The 24333-nt window shown below is 39.8% G+C and overlaps 2 protein-coding genes across 2 annotated transcripts in view; one reads left to right on the forward strand and one right to left on the reverse strand.

Annotated features, from left to right (window-relative positions):
* Window positions 1-24333, reverse strand: part of LOC111874363 (potassium voltage-gated channel subfamily KQT member 4) — a 1139978-nt gene that overhangs the window by 974688 nt on the left and 140957 nt on the right. The window lies entirely within an intron of this gene.
* On the forward strand, window positions 6652-12784 carry LOC111874365. The gene is made up of 3 exons (XM_023869814.2): window positions 6652-6744; window positions 9697-9819; window positions 12484-12784. Exons 1-3 carry the CDS (start codon window positions 6654-6656, stop codon window positions 12684-12686), a joined length of 417 nt encoding a protein of 138 aa, XP_023725582.2. The 5' UTR covers window positions 6652-6653; the 3' UTR covers window positions 12687-12784.

Raw genomic sequence — 24333 nt, forward strand, 5'->3', positions numbered from 1 at the left:
AGGAGCTGCTGGCTGAGATTCCACAAGTGCATCTGCCAGTAGCAACAACGAGAGCTGCTGGCTGACATTCCACAAGTGCATCTGCCAGTAGCAACAACGAGAGCTGCTGGCTGACATTCCACAAGTGCATCTGCCNGGGAACTAGTGCCAGAAACAGTGTTTGTTGTTGCTACCGGAAATCAAAATCCTCTGTTCTTACGAGGATAACATACGCTGCCAAAAAGAAAATCTTGATGCAAATTTCTCGGACAAATCAAACTATTCGTAAACACTAAACATATATAATTCTAATATAACATGTTGAAAACATCTCGCTCTCTCTCTCTCTCTCAAGTGTACTGTGACCGCTTTTCCGAGAGCCAATAAAGAAAGAAGACGTTTCCAGAATTCATCCAAAGTCTAGAACAAGAATTCGAGAAGATATGTCAGATGTCTAAAATTAGCGAGACAAGCCTTTGCGTAGTTAATTCCAAATACAGAAAAACGACGTTCCTTTAAGAGGGATGCACAAATTTGCACAATGGGGAGCAGGATTCCTCCGTTACACCAATTTGTTTACGAATAAGAGTACCGTGGCGGCCTGTGCATCTGCCATAAGCAACAAGAGGAGCTGCTGGCTGACATTCTACAAGTGCATCTGCCAGTAGCAACAACGAGAGCTGCTGGCTGACATTCCACAAGTGCATATACGCTGAGCTTTTCTTTAACAATTTGTCAAAAAATTAAATCAAGGAAAGAGAAAGTTATTCACATATTTGACTCATATAATTATCACAGTAGAAAATGTGGATATTTTTGTATGTGTCACTATATACGGGGTTTGGATTGATGAATATATTTACAGAACACTTATACACACGACTCGGAACTACAAGCAAATTAGAGCACCATCGCTAATCTCCACGATTAAAAAAACGCCACATGACCTGCTAAGCCCTTTTCCCAGCCTTCTGTTTCTTCACCATCTGTTCTCTGGTAACGGCTTCGAACAACTGAGATTCTTTAGCTCCACGAGTTCATGTCATCTCTTCACAGACCTCCATACATAACTCAACTGAATTCTCTACTAACGGACCACACAGAAATCGCCTCGTTTCCATTGTTTTAGTCCAAGTGTTACACTATTAAGAATTTGATGCCTAGCAATTGGAACGTGTTTGCTGAGCTGTTGCCCAGAAACGGTCGCTGCTGACAAAGACACTGCTTAGCAACGTTTATACACTCCACATTATTGTCACGTGTCTGCGTGTCTGAGTAGCTATAGACGGGGTTAGGATTGGTGACTCGATTTATTTGCACAATTTAACACACAACACTTGACTATATTTTACAGTTTACCGTTACACACACTAGTGTTCCTCAGTCTGTTGCAGTCTGCATTAGTCGTTGCCTGGTAACAGCTTCCAACGGCGGTCGATCCCCCTTAGTCTGGGATCCCAAACTATCCCCGTGCCTCAGCTACCAGCTTCTAACAGCAGCAGCTCACAACGACTGAACCTCAGCAGTCAACTGAACTCAACTCACTTCCCTCATCAAACAAAGGTCTCCATTCCACTACTCCTGTTCGCTTCAATTATCTCTTTGTCTGCTTACTTTATTTTCGAGTTTTTCGGAGGCTGAGGGGTTTCCTCTTTTGGGAATATCGTTATATCTTTGCGGTTGTTTTGCAATTTGACATGTGAATATTTTTACGCTTAATTCAGCCTGACGCATTTACGCGGCTGTGTACTCAACTATTGTTCTCGAAAATATTTATTTGATATTCTGTAATATTTCTCCCCTACATGTTGAAGGCAAAGGTATTCCTGTAACAGGCCGTGGAGGTCCATAAATGTTGTGAAATTTTGAGGCTCCCACATATTCTAGACAATCGGCTCAAAGATGGCGGTGAAGTTGTCAGCTTTACGCGCCAGCCGCCCTTTATCCCCAGGAATATTCCTGGTACTAATTTCTGTTAGAGGCTGAGTCAACCCCAGGGCCATAATGCGGCTGGAAGGATTATGTCAATTGAAAAATCCACCTCATCAGGATTCGATCCCGCGACCTTCCGCCTGGTAGCATAGTGCCTCAACTAACTACGCTACCGCGTGGCCCGCACTTATACGGTAGAAATTAAATTTTATAAATACCGGCCTCTTTAGTTCCCACATTTTAACAGTTATGATTTCCCTCAGGTCTAGCGTAGAGTGTGCACACTTGTGGAGTCCATAGGCTTCTGTTCTGGGACTGTTCTTTTCGAAGGCATACCAATTTGTTCTCGCTTTACCACGTGTTACACGTCCTAACTGTAACACTTACTGGTAACGACAGTTATGTGCCCTCAGTTCACTCACTGCTACATGTACAACTTACGTTAGCATCAAACCATAGCCTTGCCTACGGATCGTACAGAGCAACTCAGCCTCATTCGTATGCCTCACTGCGATACACACTGGACCTGGACGATCAGTGAAGTGTCAAATAATCTTACGCGGATTCAGCAGTTGCTACTCAGCACAGAAGTAATTAATACTCGTATATACTCAAGACTGTGAGCTCATTATCCTGCGGCATGAGCCAAAGGTAGGAAATGTAGGAAAGACACACCCTTGTAAACATTTCTTGTTTTCTTTTCTTTTACTTCTATTAGTTATAACGCACACTGTAACAACATTCGTTAGGGGAATGATTTGGTACCAAATTCAATTCAAGTGGCAATATATCATAAAAAGACACTAGCTAATACAGTAATTCACTGGCTACATAAGTGAAGTTATCCCTGTGACAGGTAGTGGAGGCCCATAGGGTTGTGGGAGGTTGAGGCTCCCACATCTTCTAGACAATCGGCTCACAGATGGTGGTAAGGTTGTCAGCCTTACGCGTCGGCCGCACTTTACCCCCAGGAAGATTCGTGGTACTCATTTCTGTTAGAGGCTGAGTCGACCCCAGGGCAATACTGCTGCTGGAAGGATTAGATAATTGAAAAAATCCACCTCATCGGGAATCGAACCCGCGACCTTCAGGCTTGTAGCATAGTGTCTTAACCAACTACGCTTCCGCGTACCCCAATGGGCTACATACTTATTTTCTAATTAATTACTGAAGTAACTGATCTCGTCCAAAGCCAAGCTAGTCGCAACCTACGCTTAGACGTTCCTAGTCACAAAATATACTTTCCAGATAGCAGGCCTAATTTCACATTATTATTATTATAATTATTATTATTCCTGTCATGAATTCTGCTTGTCCACACTGCCAATTGTCCTCCCGATGTGTAACAGCATTTGTTTTCTCGAACTACAGTAAATTTACATCAGCCATACGCCATATAATCACTGCTGTTATTATGTCGATTTGTCTGCTGTAACGGATTTGATCAACGCGTTGCCAGGCAACAGCTCTCTAAAAACGGTCCAACACGCAACAATCTATGCTGCTGTGTTTTCTATGTCTTCTGCGCCGAGCAGAAGTGGAACAATGGAGTTATGCAATCCCTTTCTAAGCAACGGCTCGATAAACACTTCCGCGTAGGCTCTGACGTCACACAATAGTGGATAGGGACCAAGTGACGTGATTTCTGTAGGTCCGCGCCGAAGATTCATAGGGGACGACAAAGGTCGTTTGCAGGCAGTAGTAGGCTGGAGGAGCAAAGCAGGCAAGCACTAAGCTTGCACCCACACACGCGACAATACGAGATCCTAAGACAGGATATCCATAGACCTTATGAAGTTTGCTCCGTACACTTGCCTCTATGTGGAGTGGAAGTACTGTGGTAGAGCTTATGATGCGATTCCAATTCTCATTCACGTCTTTTTCTATTACACGAATTACCTTAATTTCTTAACTTGTGCTCCAATCCTTCCATAAATTTAAGCTACTAACGTAATGGTGCCCTGAGTAAGAAAGAGAACATAACCCGGATAATGCTGAAACAACACAAGCTTAAAACAATAAAATTCGTTAACATTTCTTACAATCACAATGATGAACATGAAGACTTCTGTATTCTGGGATTAGAGATCACGTGGTCTGGAGGTTGGTTATTAGCGTTATATTCGGCCTATTTATTTGGGAGAAAGTGTTACCCAGCCTTACGTCAGCACATCCTGGTTTAACAAACAATAGTTTTGCGGGGAACAAGTGTTGAAATTCGTGGCATCTAACAGCTGAATGACAGTGAACAAATATTTGTTGGTGCATCACTTAATGGACGGTGATAGCGATCGATTACGCAAGATCGATTCTCGAATGTCCGCCACAAGCAGGATAACATGGTCGTGACTTGAGCGAACAGAGATTTGGGACAACATTCACACCACGTACACTTGCTTTCTGGCACAGAGTTCGCATGACAATCAGGATATGACCAGTTCACACGACGTACGTCCTTTGTGTAAGTGCTGGAACATCTAGGCCCATAGTAGAACACTGCTTTCCTTCAAAGTTTTTCGACTGATAAAGGGTTGAATGTTCGTCATCATATTAAGGCAGTCTGCCAGTAGGTCCACATTCAGGCAAATAAACTAACTCTATTTTTGGAAGATCCAAATAATTACAAAATTCCCACCTGTCCCATATTTCTTTCGTTGAGGCCTTCCGTAAAATATGCTTATGTATTTCTTCATTTATGCTTTATTTCTTGTATATATAGAAAAGAACTTTTAGCCGAGTTCAAATTGTGTCGATTAGATTTTTGAATAATTGAGTGGGATAAACGTAGAATGAATTAATCAGGACTTCATCCGAGGAACTCCACCGACATTTGCTTGCAGTAAATGAAGAAAAAAAGTTGTATCACGATACTCGGTTCAAAGACGATATCTCTCAAGTAAAAGTCAGAAACTTCATGGCATCTTCCAAATTGCTCTGCAGAATGTTAAACTGTTTCCATTTCCAACAAGAAAGCTAAATATTCTGTGCATCTTATTATGTTTGACGGAGTAATATTCATTGCTCTTTCATTTTGGTTAAATATTGAGAGTTCTCTGATTAGATGACGTGTCTGTCATTTACCGTGGTCATAATCAGTACTACATATAATCAATATTTACAATTTTACATATCGGGAATCTACATAGTCAGTTACCAAGTGTCCGATTCATTGTGGATACCTACCCTTCATAGTTTTACAAATAATTAAAGTATATTGCATGCATAATCTACACAATGCCTCTGTCAGCCTAGGCTTGGTACAGCAGATTATACCCAGTCCAGTCAAGTAAATTGCTGCTGGCCCTCGCAAACATAGTCGTTCTTTGTTTCGGGCCCCCTCGGGACCCATGGTTGTATCTTTACTTCTTCCCAAATATACGTATTTTGAAATGTGACCTCCTCCTCAATGAAATGGGCCAGATCATTCCCATCAAATTATATCTCGTTATATAGCCTCGGTGTGGACCCAAGAGAGAACATCATCTCCAACAGCTCCTCCACTGTTGCGTACTAGCCATTGATGCGGTATAGTGGAAAAGTGTTTAGAGAACCATTCCCTGTAAACGGATTTCTTTCCTGGTTACATAGTTCTGGCTTTCAGCTCTCATGGCACAATATTTCACTACATTTCAGAAAAGAGAAACACTGTCTCGGGCAGTCAGATATTTCGACATGTATCCGGTAATATTTCGGGAGTCGCCAAGTGACCAACGATATACAAGTTTCCGGATTACCGGCCATTAATATTGCTGTCTGTTGATGTCTGACATAAGCTAAGCCTACTTCGCCTACTTTGCATCAAGAGTTTTTATCCACACAAAATCCACGTCTGTCGTCCACGACTGTATATCAGAATTAAGTGGCAAGATGAAAATAATAAGAGAAACCGACATTTTTGTAGCTCATTTGCAAGAAATGTTGCAAAAGTATTCCGCGTCCCAACAACGAAAGAACCATGTTAACAGATTTTAATTAAATTGGGTTATTGAGAAGTTTTACTAAAATTTACGATATATTTAAATTTTGAATAATTTCATATAATAAATACAGACATCTCAGATTAAGACTAAAATTCGCCTCTGAACTTGCAGAAAAGGTTTCTATATATTCATGGGCGCAAATAACTTCCCCGCGCCCAAATAAACAAATTTTGTGGCCAACAAAATTTCTCCTTCGTTTTGTGCTTTCTAGAAAATCGAATATCATGTAATTGTTCTCGAAACAGTTATGAAATGCTGGCATGTTTTGATTCCAAAAATTCAACGAGTATAACTTATTTCTCAATTCCCTTATTCATATCTTCAGATGCTCAAATCGCAATAAATTTTCGGTTCTGTTCTAAAAAAATATAAGCTCAGAATATTAGGAAAGCCAAGAAAATAGACTCACTGCTACATTTTTAGAGTTCTTGTAGAGGTCATTTGAAAATTTGAAAATATAAATAATTCCTCATCACGAATGGGGGAGATGGGAGGTATACAAGTATGTATAAAATTTCAAGAAGTTTCGTCTGTTACTGGTAACAAACACTTGGAAAGAATTTGAAGTAGAATATACGTACTTTTATACCTGTACTCAATTATAGATTGAGTTTCCATGAAATGAAGCAATTCATCATTTTCTTATCGATAATTTCGTCACAGCCGTGACTTTCATTCGCCAGCGCTCTAACTGATAAGCATATTGGAGACGACTTTTCGATCCTATAAGTAGGGAGGTTTCCGATGCCTCTCCACAGTTATATGCTCCAATACATACGGAAAGCGTCACACGCCGTAATCATGAACAAGTGTCTCATCGTTCTGGCATTTCTCTGCCTCGCAATTAAAGCAGGTAATGTAATGTTCATTTGGTAATCTAAACGAATATAATATTTCAGGCTTTGTACCTGATTTCACACACAAGTTTTACATTTTCCCCACATGCGCTATTTGTATATTTCACATGAATGTTACAACACAGAGAATATTCCGATTAACTGACCTAATGATCTGTGTATTGAGAAGCTCTGTGTTTTTTTTTTGAGTCATAAAGTGAACTTATAAATAATAATTAGATATCATACGTGCCTCAGAATTAAAATGATTATTGTGTAGTGACGCAACTCAAGTGAATTTATCGCATTTTCTGAAGTACCCTTCGTACAATAAATAAAAAATACTTGAAGTATTCAGGTGTCCTTCGGTAAAAGTTGATAGAAAATAGAGTGGAAAATTTTTAAACACAACGTTCGGAATTTTTAATTTCAATTTTGTTGATTTATTGCATATATTAATGTACTTTTGATAAACTAATTCAGGTAGAGTTATCCATGTAATACAATACGCAAATATGAAAACAATGTATATTATACCTCACTAAACATGAAATATAATATAGTGTTCAAAATATGCTGGAGGTATCCTCCACTTCTCCGAGTACATGCATCAGATCTCTGCAACGCGTTTCGATGAATACACGCAAAATTTTCAGCCTTAACGCTGTCGACGTTCTCTTAAGTGTGTGTCAGTTTTCAGTCATAGCCTATTTAATGGTTTATTCTACTACATGAATTTTGTAATACAACACATCATTCATCGTCAGGGAATGTTAAACATGTGGATGACTGCGGCCAGAATCCATTCGACATTAATTTCCCTTCGAAGTTCCAGCAACATAATTTTTTTCTGGCTGTGTGACACGTAGGAAGAGAAGCATAAAATTAAATGTGGATATGCCTTAGCACTGAATATTTTCTTTGGGGTATATTCACAAAACCGACCAGAAAACAGAAGCACAAATGTATCACACAATATTAACAGGATATTTGTTATACAAATATTTCTGAATACTACACTATCGTGGATATCTGTAATTTACGGAATGCGCAAGTGTTTTTTAGAATAAGACGTGTGTCCTCTTGATATAACTCGCTTCAACTACACGTTAAGTAGAAATAAGGACAGATGGATCGCATGTGTTACATAAACTTTACCAATGCCATCACAACATAATCAAAATCAGTTTACAGCCACGCAACTACACGGTTAAATTTCCGGTTAATGGCGAGAACTACTGCAATGTATGAGGCGGTCATGTGAAATTTTGTACGGACAAAATCCCAGAAAAATTCTTTAGGAAACCAATATGAGAACATGAGGTCCTTTAGTATATGGACAAAGTACAAAAATATACAATTTATATATATATATATATGGGGTCCCGATAATTCTTCCGGTATAGCGACGAGCTACGGGCTGGACGGCCCTGATTCGATGCCTGACATGGGCAAAGATTTTATCTTTTCCTCAGCATTCAACCGGCTTTGGGGCCCAGAGGAAATTTTATACAAAGGATTTCGGGGGCGACTTCTTTTTTGGTAAAACGGCCGGGGCGTGAAAGTGAACAGTGACCTTTATATAATGTATACATATATACATCCACTCCCATATATTTCCTCATGCCATAATGCTTAATTAATTTAACACAGGGACAATTTTGTCTTTCCTATGTGTTCAATTACAAAACAATCTGAGGGGTTATACTTAAACAGAAACAAGTGAACTCTGTGCCAGCGAAACATTTGGCCGATACTGCAAGATGTGTGAAGAAGTTAATTCTAAATCGGAACAGGTCACAGAGACTGATCAGTAAGTCTTGCAGAAGGCGAAGAAGACATTTATCCGTAAAGTGCATAGTTATTGCTTTCCACGCCACGTCTGAATGTTTCCGGAGTTGGTGTGTGTCAACAGACAGGACATAATCCATAATGTCTTAGCTTCAGCATATCCAGACACATAAAGGACAATAAAGCATTGTAAATTCGTCTCAGGCCTATTATTTTCTCGAACCATATGCAGACGGTTGCCGATCACAGTGGCCGTGCGGTCTAAGAAATGAACAGTCTTCGCTCCCTCGAACGCGCGGATCGTGGTTTCGAATCACACTCAAGGCATGGATGTCTGCATTCTGTGCGTTTATTCTGTGTTGTGTTATTCTGTGTGTAGGTAGAGGCTTTGCGACGGGCTGATCCCCCGTCCAACGAGTCCTACCGACTGTGTATAGGATCAAGAAACTGAAAAATTGGCCAAGGTCCAACAAAGGTCTGTAGATAATAATAATAATAATAATAATAATACAAAACAAACAAATTCCGTGGCTTTAGCCCGCAAGCGAACTATACCGGCTGAGCGACAGCCGTGTGTCGGCGAAATTAGTGCCAAATTTAGAGGACAGAGAGTGTCGTGTGGTCAGCGAAACGGAACCCCACAGTCGTTAATTTCGGTTTTCTAGACCGGAGCCGCTATTTCCTTGAAATGGCTCCTCAGTTATCCTCACGAGGCCGAGTGGACCCCGTTTCAGGCCCACTACTTCTCGGATAACCTGGTAACGCCGGGAACATAACCCAGACCTCTGGATCTGTAGCCAGGAACTCTGACCACTGGACCGCAGAGGCGGTCAATGATGATGATGATGATGATGATGATGATGATGATGATATAGAGATATAGAGACTGTTGCTTATGAATGAAATTCCTTTTTTAATAATGGTATTAATATTAGTAGAAAAATGTGTGTGCAGAAATTTGAACAATTTTTTGGCATCTTTTCTTATCCATTTTTCACAGTCCTCTTCTCCGATGACATAAACCCTAGTATTGTGTGTCATTAATAAAATGAAGCAACAGATAAATATCAAGAGTAAGAGAGACTAAAGAGGGGGATGAGAGGAGGATTTGCAAATGTAACTCAGGTACAAAGATATGCTTGTTTTGACATATATTGAAATACATACGCATTGTTTAGGATCTGCATTAAAATGCTATCAGTGTGTATCCTGCGGAGACCCATTTTCGAGTGACCAAGGGACTGAAGTGGATTGCTCGTCTGTAGTAGGTGGTTACTGCGCCAAGATTGTCGTCGATAAAGGTAAGTGGTTCTACAATACAGGCACTAGAGTTTTCGTAAGAAACTGGTCGCAAGAACTAATTAAATTTGATATTTGCTACTTCTACAAACTTATATCTTCCATATTCGTGTGAAGACAAACTGAGATAAATCGCCAGTAAGTGATTCTATAAAAATTTGTTGTTTCGTCATTCATAGAAAGTTGAATTAATTTACTTAAAACAAATAATTAAATTTATTAGTAATAGGTTCTCAAAAACACCTCCTAAAAATTGGCAGGCAGTATACATTAAACTACTCGAAAACAATAATGAACACAATGAAAAGTGACCCTACAATACCAGCTGCTCAGAATTCTGAAGAAGTTTGTATTAAATTACATTCAGATGATAATTATAATTATTCTAACCATTATAATTACATCAGTTTTTCAACATATTTTCTGGAACTAATGGCTATTGGTAGCGGTCCTTGTACCTCCATCCAAAGAGCATGTCAATGCATATGGAAGAAAGCCTATCACAATGGCCGCGCGGCCTAAGGCAAGAACTGCCTTCGCTCGCTCAAACACTGAGATCGTGGGTTTCAATCCCGCTCAAGGCACGGCTTTCTATATGTGCGTTTAGTCTGGGTTAGCGTTGTCCTGCGTATAGGTAGCGACCTTGCGACAGGCTGATCACTCGTCCAAGGATTCCTAGCGTTTGTATAAAAAAAAATATTAGGAACTGAAGAAGAGGCAGGGGTCGAAGAAAGGGCTGTAGAATCATTAACGAATGAATGAATAAAATATGGAAGAAAATTAATAAGCAACGCATATGTATTTCATCTGTAATTATCAGTGTAAATATGAAAGGAAGGAGTTGAATTTTTTTCACAAGTATAAACACTGTAGCATAGGTTTCAGACTACCAGTGTTCATTGCTTGTAGTCTTCTGAGTCAAATGTATCTTCAGAATTACTAAAGACAAAATTTGGATACAACAGGGAACGGTTATCATAGTTTCTTACAGCCTGCATTATAACCACACTATATACGTGTTTTAAAAATCCCTTTAAGAAAGTGGCTCACGTGCAGAACGATGTTAAACCTTTATGCATTTAACTTTCGGACACACATTTATGAAGAAGTTCCGCGAAATTTGTTACTTTCTGTCTGCAATTTGGTAACAGCGAGGCAAAAAGTAAATTCTTATATATGATCTTTTCTCTAACATTTGAATATGCAGGTACATTTCTTCAAGTGATTCCATGGAGCTCTGTTTCTAATGTAATATACAATATTATTTATCTTTAAGACGGGATAGATGCTCAAACCATTGCCCTAATTCCACTTCCAAGACTCTTTCGGTCCAGAAAGAGTCTCTTCTTTTATTTTACGTACCTTGCTCAGAAATCATGTTATCTGAGTAACATAAAAAAGCAAACATTTCCTTAATTTTTTCCATTTCCCACGATTGATTTAGGAGCTATCCTGGTAAATATATAAAGACATATTTGTTTTTATTTTTTCCGCTTGCCAGAAATACTTGAATTCACCTCCTCTACTTCTTGGGTAAGAATCCTTGTGAACCTATCTGCCGAGACTCTGTGGCCGTTTCGTACTGAAGAAATATCTTTCTTTGTATATACAGCTGCAGTGAGAACAAAGTGTTCTGAAAGTCTTGGTTTTTATTTTAGAGGATTCACAGATTTTTGTGAGGATATCTTTCGGGGTACCCCCGTGGCAGAATTTGCAAAGCCCGACAGAGGGGCCTACCCAGAGCTCCCACAGCTTTTAGTAATGTCCTCCCATTTATGCCTAGGCATCCGAAACAGTATCTTCACGATCTCCAACTGAACCATATACACAATCATTCGCCTCTGCGTACGTGATTCATACCCCAGCTGTCCCATTCCCTTTGATAGGCTTATTTTTTATTGCTAGTGGCGTGGGACTAATCCCTTGTACTGCGGCCACTTCTAGCCTATTGTACCAGCCCCATGTGATAGGTGAGGGTGATTGTGGAGCAATTGATGGAATGATGATTGGCAGGGGAAACCGAGGTACTCGGAGAAAACCTGCCTCAACGCCACTCTGTCCACCACAAATCCCACTTGACCAGACCTGGGATCGAACCCGGGCCGCCGCGATGGGAAGCCAGAAACTAACCGCTTGAGCTATGGCACGGCCTTCCCTGATAGGCTTACTGCTACTCTTATGCTTCCCATCTGTTTCTGTTACTTTCTGGTTTTCCAGTATTTCAATGTAATTAGATTCTTATAAGGTTTGAAGTTTTCGCGGCGGTGACTATGAAGAATGCCGTCTTCTGGGAAGTGGCGCCCTGTACATCTTGTGTGAACCGAAGTTTCGGAGAAACGTATCGCCTCCACTTTCAGTGTATAAAAAATCCGCTCACGCTGGTTCATCGCTCGTGGATTTTTATACCCTGAATATGGAGACGATACGGTCGGTTAACAAAATGTCTACATGACGCCACATCCCAGAAGACGGCATATTTCATAATTAGATTATTGTTATATAGATATAAAATTTAATAAATTAAATTGATTTGTTATTAAAATTATATTAATACTGTTGTTATTAGTGCATGTTATTAGTAACGTTAAAACGAACACGAATACCAACTTGTGCAATGCTGAGAACAGACAGCAGACGACTCTACGTGTGAATGATATCTCTTGCAGGAGACGTCTCAAGACTGTGCGCCCCACTTACTTTAGTCCCGACCAAAGCAGGCTTGAACGGAAGGGAACTCAATGATATTGAAATGCATCTGTGTAACACTGGGGACTTCTGCAATGGCTCCGGTCGTCTCTTTGACATCTCCAAGAAGATGATGCTGCTTCCTGTATTTCTCATCTTGGTGATTTCTATGTTCTCAAGATAATATCACCAGTTCATGTTGCTTAAAATTAGAAGAGAATGGACATTACTTTAATAAAGGAACTCTCACCATACTGCTGCAATAAACATTAAAATATCTCATTTTTATATAAATTGTATATTTTTATCCTACCAAATCCCACTGAATTTAATTACAGTAATTATTTGTTAATTGTTTCCGCGCATGTCAACATTTCATGGAGTACTGCTTGGAGTAACATACGAGACACGATACAATATGAAAGTGAAAAGGATCTGTTACAAGTTCTGAATCTGATGCAAGAAGTAATTACTTATTCAGTTAGTTTAGGAAAATTGCAGACGACAAAAGTTAGTATACTTATATACTCCCAAAGAAGAGAGAGAGAGAGATGGGAAGACCCAGAATTAGTTAGAAAGATCTAGTATCAAACTGTGGAACGTATGAGCCAACCCCTGGCACACAGACAAAGAAGATGTAGGATGAGGGGAGGGAGCAAGGGGTTATTGACCTAAGACTTTAAAATGATTTAATCAGATTTCGTACATTTGAGATCAGCAAGTTTGGAAATCCCGGGGTCACAAATGATAAAAAGTGACGTGGTTCTCAATGTATGGGCTTCGACTCAACTGAAAAGTGTAAAATGCATTTTTCGTACATGGAATTTGATGTTTTTTTATCACTCCGTCCAGTATCTTCTGCCTTCTTTTCTGTTGTCTAGAAATGTACAGGTTAACTTATACTAAAATGTAAATCTGACTTCATGGGCACTATCTTTGTTGTTATTGCTAGTGGGGTGGGACTAAGTCCCTTGTACTGTGGCCAAATCTGGCCTGTTGTACCAGCCCCAGATGATAGGTGAGGGTGATTGTGGAGCAATTGGTGGAATGAAGATTGGCAGGGGAAACTGAAGCACTCGGAGAAAACCTGCCCCAGCGCCACTTAGTCCACCACAAATCCCACTTGACCAGACCCCGGGATCGAACCCGGGTCGCCGCGGTAGGAAGCCAGCGACTAACCGCTTGAGCTATGGCGCGGCCAGATGGGCACTATCACTCACATTAAGGAAAGAATATGGGCTAAAAGTCGTGAGGAGAACACTTGTGCCTAAGGGTAGAAACAGAGGGAAATTGGGGAGATTTGCGTTGAGTAGCAGCTCCATACGATGGGAAGGGAAGGTAACATTCACGGGAGAAAATACAAAGTCAAATATTATAATAATATTAAAGGATATTAAAAAATTAAATTAGGCTGTTTAGAAGAGTGTGATGTGGCTCAGGTTAAAGACCGGAAGCGGGCTCTTATAAAAGAAGTAATGAAACTTCGAGCTCCATAAAATACTTGTAAGTTCTTGACCAGCTAAGCAACTGTTCCGTTTTCAAGAAGAGTTCTTCTCCCTTCAGTTTGTAGTTAGTTACACATTATAATGTGTGATTTCTGAGAATGATAATTATCATTCTCAGAAATCAGGTATAGTAATGTTGAAGCAATGCGAAATGCAGTCTGAACGCTCTTCTCCAATGCAGATTCAAAGTAATTCTTCTCCAAGCCAAGTAAAATGGGGTAATGTGTCGCTCCAACAAAAATATTTTTAAAAATGGAGCTAAAACCTGTACAGATCGTTACAAAAATTAATAACTTGTTCAGAAATTCGCTTCGAATTTTGCTATATATACAGAGTGTAAACAAATATATGTTATAACGCTCTGTGGTAGATAGATGAGTTCATTGTGATCATACTTTGTTAATACACCCATGTCCGGGAACGCTATGTTTACGCGTTAGGGCCTCAGAAATATAAATGAAAATGCCCTTACCTCTTACCTCTGCTGCTTACTGGTGATATTTACCTAACATTTCTTCGAGAGACCTTACCCGAGCTGCTGGAATTGGTGTCTTTGTAAGTCCGTCGTGAAATGTGGTTCCAACACGATGGCCCCCCATCACACTGCACTGATGTCGTCTGTAAGCATTGGATGAAACCTTTGGCAACAGATGGATTAGACGTGGACCCAATAACCTGGCACCCTCGCTCCCCTGACTTGACTCCATTTGATTTCTTCCTCTGGGGATACATGCCAAGCCTGGTGTACGAGACTCCAATGGAGACACAACATGATCTTGTGGCAAGAATTTCATTAACAGCTAGAACCATTCAGGAATGCCAGGAATCTATCGAAGAGTTCAGCATAACATATCCAGGCGGTACAGAGCATGCAATGAAGACGGTGGCCACCATTTTGAGCAACTTTTATAAGTAAACAATAATAATATCCCCTAAAACTTAGTGCCAAAGGGAAGCTTTTCCGGACATGCGTGTATTAACAAAATATGATCAGATTGAACCCATCTATCTACCATAGAGCGTTATGACATAATGTCGCGTGCCGGGAAACCGGGAGGAATACTTCCATGGAAATGCAATAACAGTGTGCCGTTGCATAGGAATACCTTAAGCAACAAAAGCGTTTCCCCGGAGATGAAAGGACATCTGAGAGTTCGTTAAATGACAGCGGTCGAGATCAAAGCCTCATACATGGTGCGATATATTCTGTCCGAGACCAGGAGCATATATAGAAGACAGACCCGTCCTCTCGTCAGAGAGGGCGCCTCACAAAAGTAAGACCGTAAATGTCAAACAGTAATAAATATCTGGTCATGAGCCCCAGATTGGGCTCGACACCAAGACTTACTGACTGACGGACCGTCAGTCGCAATGTGACTTCGACTTCGACCAAACAGTTGACGGTTGAGTTCTAGAAGTTGCCGAGAACAGTAGCCAGTCTTCAGTTTGGCTTTGTCTATACCAGAAGCAGTAATTGTGATTCTGATAGTGATAATAATAATACTCGCTAGCATAATAGTAACTGTCCAATATATATTCTTTCAGGTCCGAAAACCGCGTGAATTTTTTGTCGCGTTACATAGGCAACACGCTACAATACAGTATTTATTTACACTCTGTATAACTGTATTTACAATTCTGACTTTACACGCGGTAAGCGTAGTTGTTTGAGGTATTATGCTGCAAGTCAGAAGGTTGCGGTTTCGAATCTCGATGAGGTCATTGAATTTTTTCAGTTCACCTAGTCCTTCTAGCCGCACTAAGAACCTGAGATTGGCTCAAATTCTAACAGAAATGAGAACCAGGAATTTTTCTGGAGGGTAAAGGGCAACCAGGGCGTAAGTCTGACAAAATTACCGCCATCTGTGAGACGATTGTCTAGAAACTGTGGGAACCTCGACATCTCGCAACCCTATGGGCCTCCACGGCCTGTAACAGAGATAGCTTTTTGGGTTATGATATGCCGCTCCTAAGTCAGTTAAACGGTTTATACATCTAGCGCCTATGCATGTTCGGTAATGCTTCATGCAGGGTCATATAAAACCGAAGGTGGAGGTTAGTTAATTTTCTGGTCTGCTATTTGAAGCTACAACTAGAATGAACGTTCCTCGTCTTATGACTTTCTGATCTGAGAACTTACAGACTTATGATCCCTTTTTTTTTTTTTACTTGGCGCTACAGCCCCAGTGGGCCTAGGCCTACCTACATGAACTTCTCCGTTCACTTCGGTTTTTCTAGATCTTACACATTCGGTAGGACTCCTTGGGCGGGTGATCAGCTCGTCGCAAGGGCTCTACCTGTACACAAACACAGAAAAACGCACACAAATATCCATGCCTTGAGTGAGATTCGAACCTACGATCCCGGTTTCCAAGCGAGCGAAGACAGTGCATGCCTTAGACGGCTCAGCTACCGTGACCGGCACATCTCAATTCACCAATCATTTTTATAGAAATGAGATTATATTTATAACTTGCACTGTTCGAATTTGTTCATATTCATGTACAGCAGAACTGTATCGTACAGAGTGGCTCAATATAATGATAAGGCTCCGAGATAAGCGACAGAAGAGCAACGATCCTATGCTCCACAGAGACAAGACATTCATATACACGCAGCAGCGTCCAGTTTTGTCTGTGGACAGCAAAGCCTCATCTCCTAAGACTTTAGGTGGCAGTTTACATCAGTTTAAATCATCAGAGGTGTAAAGTTGACCACTCACATGCATGCAAATCCGAGGTTAAGAAAGTGTAGGGCTATACCAACACCATAAATCTTAGAGAAGGCCTTAATTAGACACAGGAAGTTTAGAGTTTGGTAGGAGACTCTCTCAACAGTTCAGATTATACGTATATCATTAAACTGTATAATAATACGTAAATTGGGGTGAGTGTGGAAGGAGGTGTCTTCGTTTAGGACATGCTGCCATCTACCTGGAATGACAGGTTAAATATGAGAAACCTCAGTTAGTATTTCCGATCTCCAGGTAGAAATTTAAAACTTTGGGCTGTCAAATAGGAAGTATGACACACTGTAGAACGAGACTGATACACAACACTATCATTGCCACCACAGTGTTAGGGGTCGGGGCCTATCGCACAAGACACAGTTGGCAAGGAAATGCTCTTTTTACTTTTCATTGATAAAGTTGTAGAGTACTTGAGAACTGGGTGCACAAGTAGAACGTCTCTCAAAGCACGAAAAGAGAGAGATATTCGAGTGCATGCCGAGCCTGAAGCTTGTACGCCAGGACCTCAATAATTCTCAGTAGCCTGGACCTTCTTGAACTGCCTTTTTATTCACCTTGAATAATTAGTTTAGCGAACCACTGCAGAAGAGAGAAGCGAGTTTAGATCTACTGGTTCACTGAGAGCGTCATGTGGGGAGGTACTTTTGTGGCCTTCAGAGCAAGGGGTTTAAATTTTACGAATTTAAAAAGGGATGGTTCTATGGAAAGCATTCTGTGGAAGCTTGAAAACTGGAACTGTATACAGAGCAAATCCAAGAAAATATGTGTCCAAGCGGACGACGGCAGGGGTTCCTTCTGGCTCCTAGCGAGCAGTCTGGGAACTACAGAATACACCGGTTCCCTGACGTTCTGTAATATATCTGCTGCTCCTTCAAACATAATGTATACTCCATTGAGATTCGCATTAGACATAACAATTTTCAGTTCATACAGACCTAAAGTAGGGGGTACTCGGTAACGTAGTTAGTTGAAGCACAATGCTACAAGCCGGAAGGTCAAGGAATCTAATCCCGATGAGGTGGATTTTTCAATTTACCGAATCCTTCCAGCCGCATAATGGCCCTGGGAACGACTCAGTCTCTAACAGAAATGAGTACCAGGAATATTTTTGGGGGTAAAGGGCGGCCTGCGCGTAAGGCTGACAAACTTATCGCCATATATGAGTCTTATTTAACACATTCATGAATAACTATTTAAGAATAGTCCACACAAGCTTTCCCCTCCGAAAAGTAAGTAGAAGGAATAACAATAGACAGTGGATAACAATTGGTATAAAAACTTCCTGTAACCATAAAAGACAGCTATATTTACTATGTAAGAATAGCAATGATGTCACTTTAAAGAGACATTATAAACAATACTGTAAAATATTAACTAGAGTAATCATTGAAGCTAAAAAGACTTGGTATAATAAGCAAATAAACAACTCTTCAAATAAAATGAAAACAGCATGGAACATTATAAGATCAGTAACAAACAGAAAGGAAGATCATACTGCTAGTAAACATGAAAACTCCCCTGATGCCTTCAATGATTATTTTCTAACTATAGCTGAACATATTGCACAGAAAATTAAAAACAGAGATACAGGAAGCTCAATGGGCACCAAAAATATAAGCCATTATCTATCTAGGATGTCAGAAATTCCTTTTCCTGATATCAAATTTAAAAATACAACAACTATAGAGATAGAAAGAATTATCAACTCTATTAGAACAAAGAATTCTCATGGATATGATGGAATCACCACAAAAATGCTAAAAGTTAGTACCCCCTTTATAAGTTCTCCTTTAAACTATATCTGTAATAAATCTATAACGTTAGGAATTTTTCCTACTCGTTTAAAATACTCCATTATGAAACCACTATTCAAAAAGGGTGACAAGAGAAATATAGCTAATTATAGGCCAATTTCTCTATTGACCACATTCTCAAAGGTGTTCGAAAAAATTATCTATCAAAGACTCCTGCAACATATTGAAGGTAATAATATTTTAGTAAATGAGCAATTTGGGTTTAGACCAACCACATCAACAGACAATGCATCTTACAAATTGATAAATGAAATTATGAAGGCAATGAATGAAAAAAAAGTGGTTGGGGGCATTTTTTGTGATCTGCAGAAGGCATTTGATTGCGTTAACCATGATATCCTATTAACAAAGTTAGAATTCTATGGAATAAGAGGAATATTCCTCAAACTAATGAAATCTTACTTGGAAGGTAGACACCAAAAAGTGGTCCTAGATAATAATTCCCCTGAGGCAAGTTCAAATTGGGGAGAAATAAAGCACGGTGTCCCCCAAGGTTCAATACTTGGACCATTGCTTTTCTTGCTTTATGTGAATGACTTACCAAAGATAGGTAATAATAAGGCTGAAATGGTTCTTTATGCGGATGATACTAGTATAATTGTGAAAAGTCTCAACCTAACAGATTTTACTAATTGTGCTAACAAAATTCTTCAAGATATGAAAAACTGGTTTACTACAAATTTGTTATCCCTGAATGAGGATAAAACACAGTATATGCAATTTGTAACCAAAAGAAGCTCCCTAGTAGACTTACATGTAATGTATGAGAGTAGAGAAATAGCAAATACTAGTAATGTAAAGTTTCTTGGATTGACATTAGATAGCACTTTTTCTTGGAAAAACCATATAGATGCAATTATTCCTAAATTAAGCTCAGCCTGCTTTGCAGTTAGAGCTATTAAGCCATTCCTGTCCCTCGAATCGCTTAAGTCAGTATATTTCTCATACTTCCATTCCATAATGACCTATGGATTGATATTTTGGGGGAACTGTTATTATAGTAACACAATATTTAAACTCCAAAAGAGAATTATTAGAATTATGGTAGGGATTGGAAATAGGAAATCGTGTAGAGAATACTTTAAAAAACTAAATATATTACCTTTACAATCACAATATATATATTTACTTTTGATATTTGTGATTAAGAACAGTGAACACTTTAAAAGAAACTCCCAGAGGCATAACAGAGACATTAGGAACAGTCTCGATATGCATTACCCACGGTCTCATCTGTCACTGTACCAAAAAGGCTTACATTATACAGGGATTAAGGTTTTTAATAGACTGCCTGCTCCTATAAAACTATTGTCAAATGATATAAAACAATTTAAAAGCGCATTGAGGGAATTTCTGTATCTTTATTCCTTTTATTCATTAGAGGAATATTTTAATATAATACAATAATATATTTTATAATTTTATTTTGATTTTATATTTATAATGTTATATATTTGATAATATTATATTTATATCTTGATTTTAGCATACTGTGCAGAAATGTGATAAATCTATTATATGTGTAGGCTATTCTTATTTTATTGTACCTATTTTATTGTTGACAAAGCTCTGTATAGGAACTGTTTTTTCTTTTATAATTAACTTTGACATGTTCTACATCCTGTGGCATGTTTGTCAATAACGATCTATGGAACAAATAAAAAAAGTGAAAGTGAAAGTGAAAGATTGTCTAGAAAATGTTGGAAACTCAACCTCTCACAAGTCTATGGGCTTCCACAGCCTGTTACAGGGATACTTTTACTTACTTACTTACTTACTTAGCGGCCTCCGAAGTCTAGGGGTAACGTTCCCACCTCATGACTCAAGGTACGCGGGTTCAAACCCGGCGGAGGTCGTGGAATTTTTAAGGGAGGAAAAATTCAGGGAACAAGTCCTCCGGGAGGGACTTTAAGCCGTGGGTCCCGTGTCGTAGATTTACGACACGTAAAAGATCCTCATGTCTCTAGGAGACCTCTGAGCAAAATTAGGCAACAAGTTTCCCGCCCAAGTAGTTTCCAGTGCCTCTGGTAGATGGGGGAAATATCAGGTACCGACGGCCGACCTCGTTGGCTGAACGGGACTGATAGCACGCACCAGTACCGGTAGGGTATGGCGACAGTAGAAATTAAAGGGGGACGCACAATGGACCAATAACTGGTCTAAGTGCACGGGGAAACCCACCCCCTCTAAAATTAATAATAATAATACTTACTTACTTACAGAACGAAACTGAAGAAAGTCCACACAAGTCACATCACATGATCATTTACAAGCCGGGGGTTAACCTCAAAGTTGCATTAGAACTATATTACATATTGTTAAAGTCCGTTTTAATATACGCTGCGCAGGTTTCATAATTTACAGCCTCAACATTAACAAAACCTACAACGGTTCCAAAACGGTTGTCTACGAATCTTGATGAAAATACCGTGAATGAAGGCTACGGAAGCATTTGATAGGGACCTGAAGATTACCTCTATTGAAGAATTCATTAAGGGTCTGATGTCTGGAATACCAGCCCCAAACGACAGACAAGCGTATAAATCCCACTCACCTGCAACTTACCTAACCATTTCGGGGCACTAGATATTCGTTCCACAGCTACATAACTATTCTCGAAGTAGAACTGTGCAAGCTGTAACAACACTGATTGTTCGGAGCTACCGCTGCCTTGTCAGTCAGCATCCGGAGTGTTCAGTCCACAGTCAGCGGCTGGACTGAATGGCCTCTGTCATGGGCAGCGGGCAAAGAATTGTAAACTTCCTCGTATGAACCGGATTTCAGACATTGGGTGAGAACACAACAAAATCTTAAGCCGAAATTTTAGTTCAGCCATGTCCAGCCTGACAATTCTATTTGCAAACATTTAAAAATAAATACTAAAAAATGAAACTGCACCACATCCCTCGTCACTCTCTGTGATTGAATCACGTACTTGATTTATTAGATTGCAGCACACTCTTGCATTGCGTAATCTGACTTTGCATTCCACATTTTTTGTGTCTATGTGCAACATCGATTAATATTCTCTCGTCGTTTTCTCTTTATTGTCACTACATGTTTCGGCCTAACCGGCCATCATCAGGTGTACAGGCTGTTGTGATGAAGGCATCTGCTGCTCACTGTAAAGCTGTTCGGTTTTCCTTATGCACTTGCCTCGGATTAATCCTAGGTTATGTGGGTTGTTATGCACCTAGGATTAACCCAAGACAATTACATAAGAAATCAGAACAGCATTACAGTGAGCAGCAGATGCCTTCATCAGAACATCTCCCCGTTTAGGCTGAGGCATGCAGTAACAATAAAGGGAAACCGACGTTACAGATAGACGGCAAAGAAATTGAACTCGAAGACAGATGCATTTATTTGCTTACCAGGAAATCAGCTCCTTATGAATCCAATGCTAGAATGACGGTCAGTAACATGTGACAGGGACTAAACACTAACTGGAAGATTCCTTATATAATAATTTAAAGGTATATTTATATTTAAATGATCATAAGATAGTGATGATATCTACAATAATGAGGCAAAACATATAAGCAATATGTGAAACACGAAAAGAATCAACACCATAGAGAAGAAATGAACTGAATCAAGAAAATGGAACCAAACATCTCGCACGTCGGCTGCACATTTAAACAGGTTAAAAAGAAAATCATACCTTGGGAACCAGGACCAGCGTACCGTGGCAGGCAGCAAGTTTGCGGGACTTCTTGATGAACACCGAAAGGAGATGGAAACGGTTTACATATGCCCGAACAACGCGAAAAATTCGGGTAAACCTCCCGGAGTAAAGAACACTATCACGATAAATAGCGGATATGGCGACTGCAGTGGAAAGAGGAAGCGCATGCGCACCGGGCGCCTAGGTAGTAAATTGGTGATCAGCCGAAAAATGGATGCCCATACACTGCGACAGCACACCCTTTACGATAATTTTATTTTCTTCTTCTTGAAGGAAAGATGTTGAAGATGAAGCACTCCTGCACGGAAAATTTCATATTTCTAAGCACTGCTACCACGAAGAGAGAAACATCGTGAAAATAATTTTAAAAAATTCCATGAATTAAATAGATTCTGGAAAACAATGGTGTTGTTAATCACCACGTATATTCCCTCCAGAATTGGAAGAATTGACGAAAGGAATATTATACTCGGGAAGTGTGGTTCTCGTATTAATATGAATCTCGCTGTGACATGGACCTCGACATGATAGGGGTCACTTCATGTCAAGGATCCCGTATTTGAATCTGGTCTTAATATTTTTGTTGTTTTAATATGGGCCTTGTCATAATATTGGTCTCATGTTAATAATTGTCACATCTGAATATGGGGCTTGCATTTATATGGACGTCCTTTCAACATTGGCCCGTTTTAATACTGCGTATCCTCTTCTAGTATGCTGCATATGAAACATGTTCCAATTGAATATACCATGACATATTCCTTTGGCACCATCTACTTACATACAGGAGGTCAGAGAAAACCCTCCACTAACCTGATGAACTGGGTAGACTCTGGAATTCAAGCGGGCCTTCCATAATTTGTTATATGAATTTTTGGTTTTAAAACATTCATAATTAGAGCTGTCTCTATGACGAAGAGTCAGTAAATAGATCACAAATGGATATAAAACATAAAACATGCGATATTCTAACCTGGAAAAAGCATTTATTTCTCGACATATCCGCCAACACCATTGACACACTTGACCCATCGCTCTAGCAGTACGTCGAAACCCGAGGCATAGAAGTCTTTTTAATTTTGTCTCAGCCACTTCCGCACCTCCGTTTCAACCTCTTCCTCATCAGCGAAACATTTGCCACCAAATTGTGAACCGCTTTACATTATAAACACTTCCTACTGCACAGAGGAAATATTTCTTTATGAATATACTATGCAGTGAGCCCTTTTGTCCACAAAAAAACGCACAACAGAATTTTGATCTTTGTTACTACACTCCTCGAGCAAGGTCGTCATTTTTAGTATTGAAATGAGCCCCTGAACATGGGCATGCGAGTCTACTACCTAGACTGTCATGAAACTGCATTGTGCTGCTACCTAGTGATACACATAGAAAACATGTGACGTCCTTTACAGCTGTTTCACTTCTATTTGCAACTTATTTACTGATTCTTTCCTCGTACTTAGACATATAACTGACGTGCTCTCACGTGTTTGTAGATGCAAAATGGCTATAGATTCAGACCTTCATGATGCTAATACCAATCTCCCTGCAAAATCGTGTTTTCGGACAAGGCATATTATTGGGAAGTGTGTTACTGTTTCGAACTAAACAGTTTCGTGGTGTATACACTGAGCAGATTTTGACAGTGTTGCCACCGTTTCGGCGTTACATATTGCATACATCTTCAACGTCGAAATGTGTAGACTATGTGACTTTCTGTAAATATATCTGTTTGTGTTTCTAAAACCCAAAGGGTAACACTCGCCCCGGGCACTTTAGGAACACAGAAACGCACCCACTTTGACACTGAAAATGGAAGAATATACGTGTACATCCGAAATGTCGGCAGCATTAACATCCAAAAGGTGTAAACACGCAGGAACTGACTTGACATCAACACTTAACTATGACAGCCTAAAACCAATTAGTATTTCCGCTATTCTCATTTCGTTCATTGTGTATTATGCTCCATTTCCAAGAGAGTGTGTGACGCGTCTTGGGGAGCCATTGCCCAATCGTGCTGCTACTTATAAAGAAACGTTCTAATTTAACCAGTGGTTCTCAGAGTCAAG

This window comes from Cryptotermes secundus, unplaced genomic scaffold (genome assembly GCF_002891405.2).
Source record: "Cryptotermes secundus unplaced genomic scaffold, Csec_1.0 scaffold49, whole genome shotgun sequence".
In the NCBI taxonomy this organism is placed as follows: domain Eukaryota; kingdom Metazoa; phylum Arthropoda; class Insecta; order Blattodea; family Kalotermitidae; genus Cryptotermes; species Cryptotermes secundus.

Excerpts from the sequence above, each read along its gene's own strand:
- LOC111874365 (XM_023869814.2), top strand. The coding sequence starts at position 6,654 with ATGCTCCAATACATACGGAAAGCGTCACACGCCGTAATCATGAACAAG. Across the intron at positions 6,745-9,696 it reads CTGCCTCGCAATTAAAGCAG|GATCTGCATTAAAATGCTAT; the intron begins GTAATGTAATGT and ends CGCATTGTTTAG. Across the intron at positions 9,820-12,483 it reads CAAGATTGTCGTCGATAAAG|GAGACGTCTCAAGACTGTGC; the intron begins GTAAGTGGTTCT and ends TATCTCTTGCAG.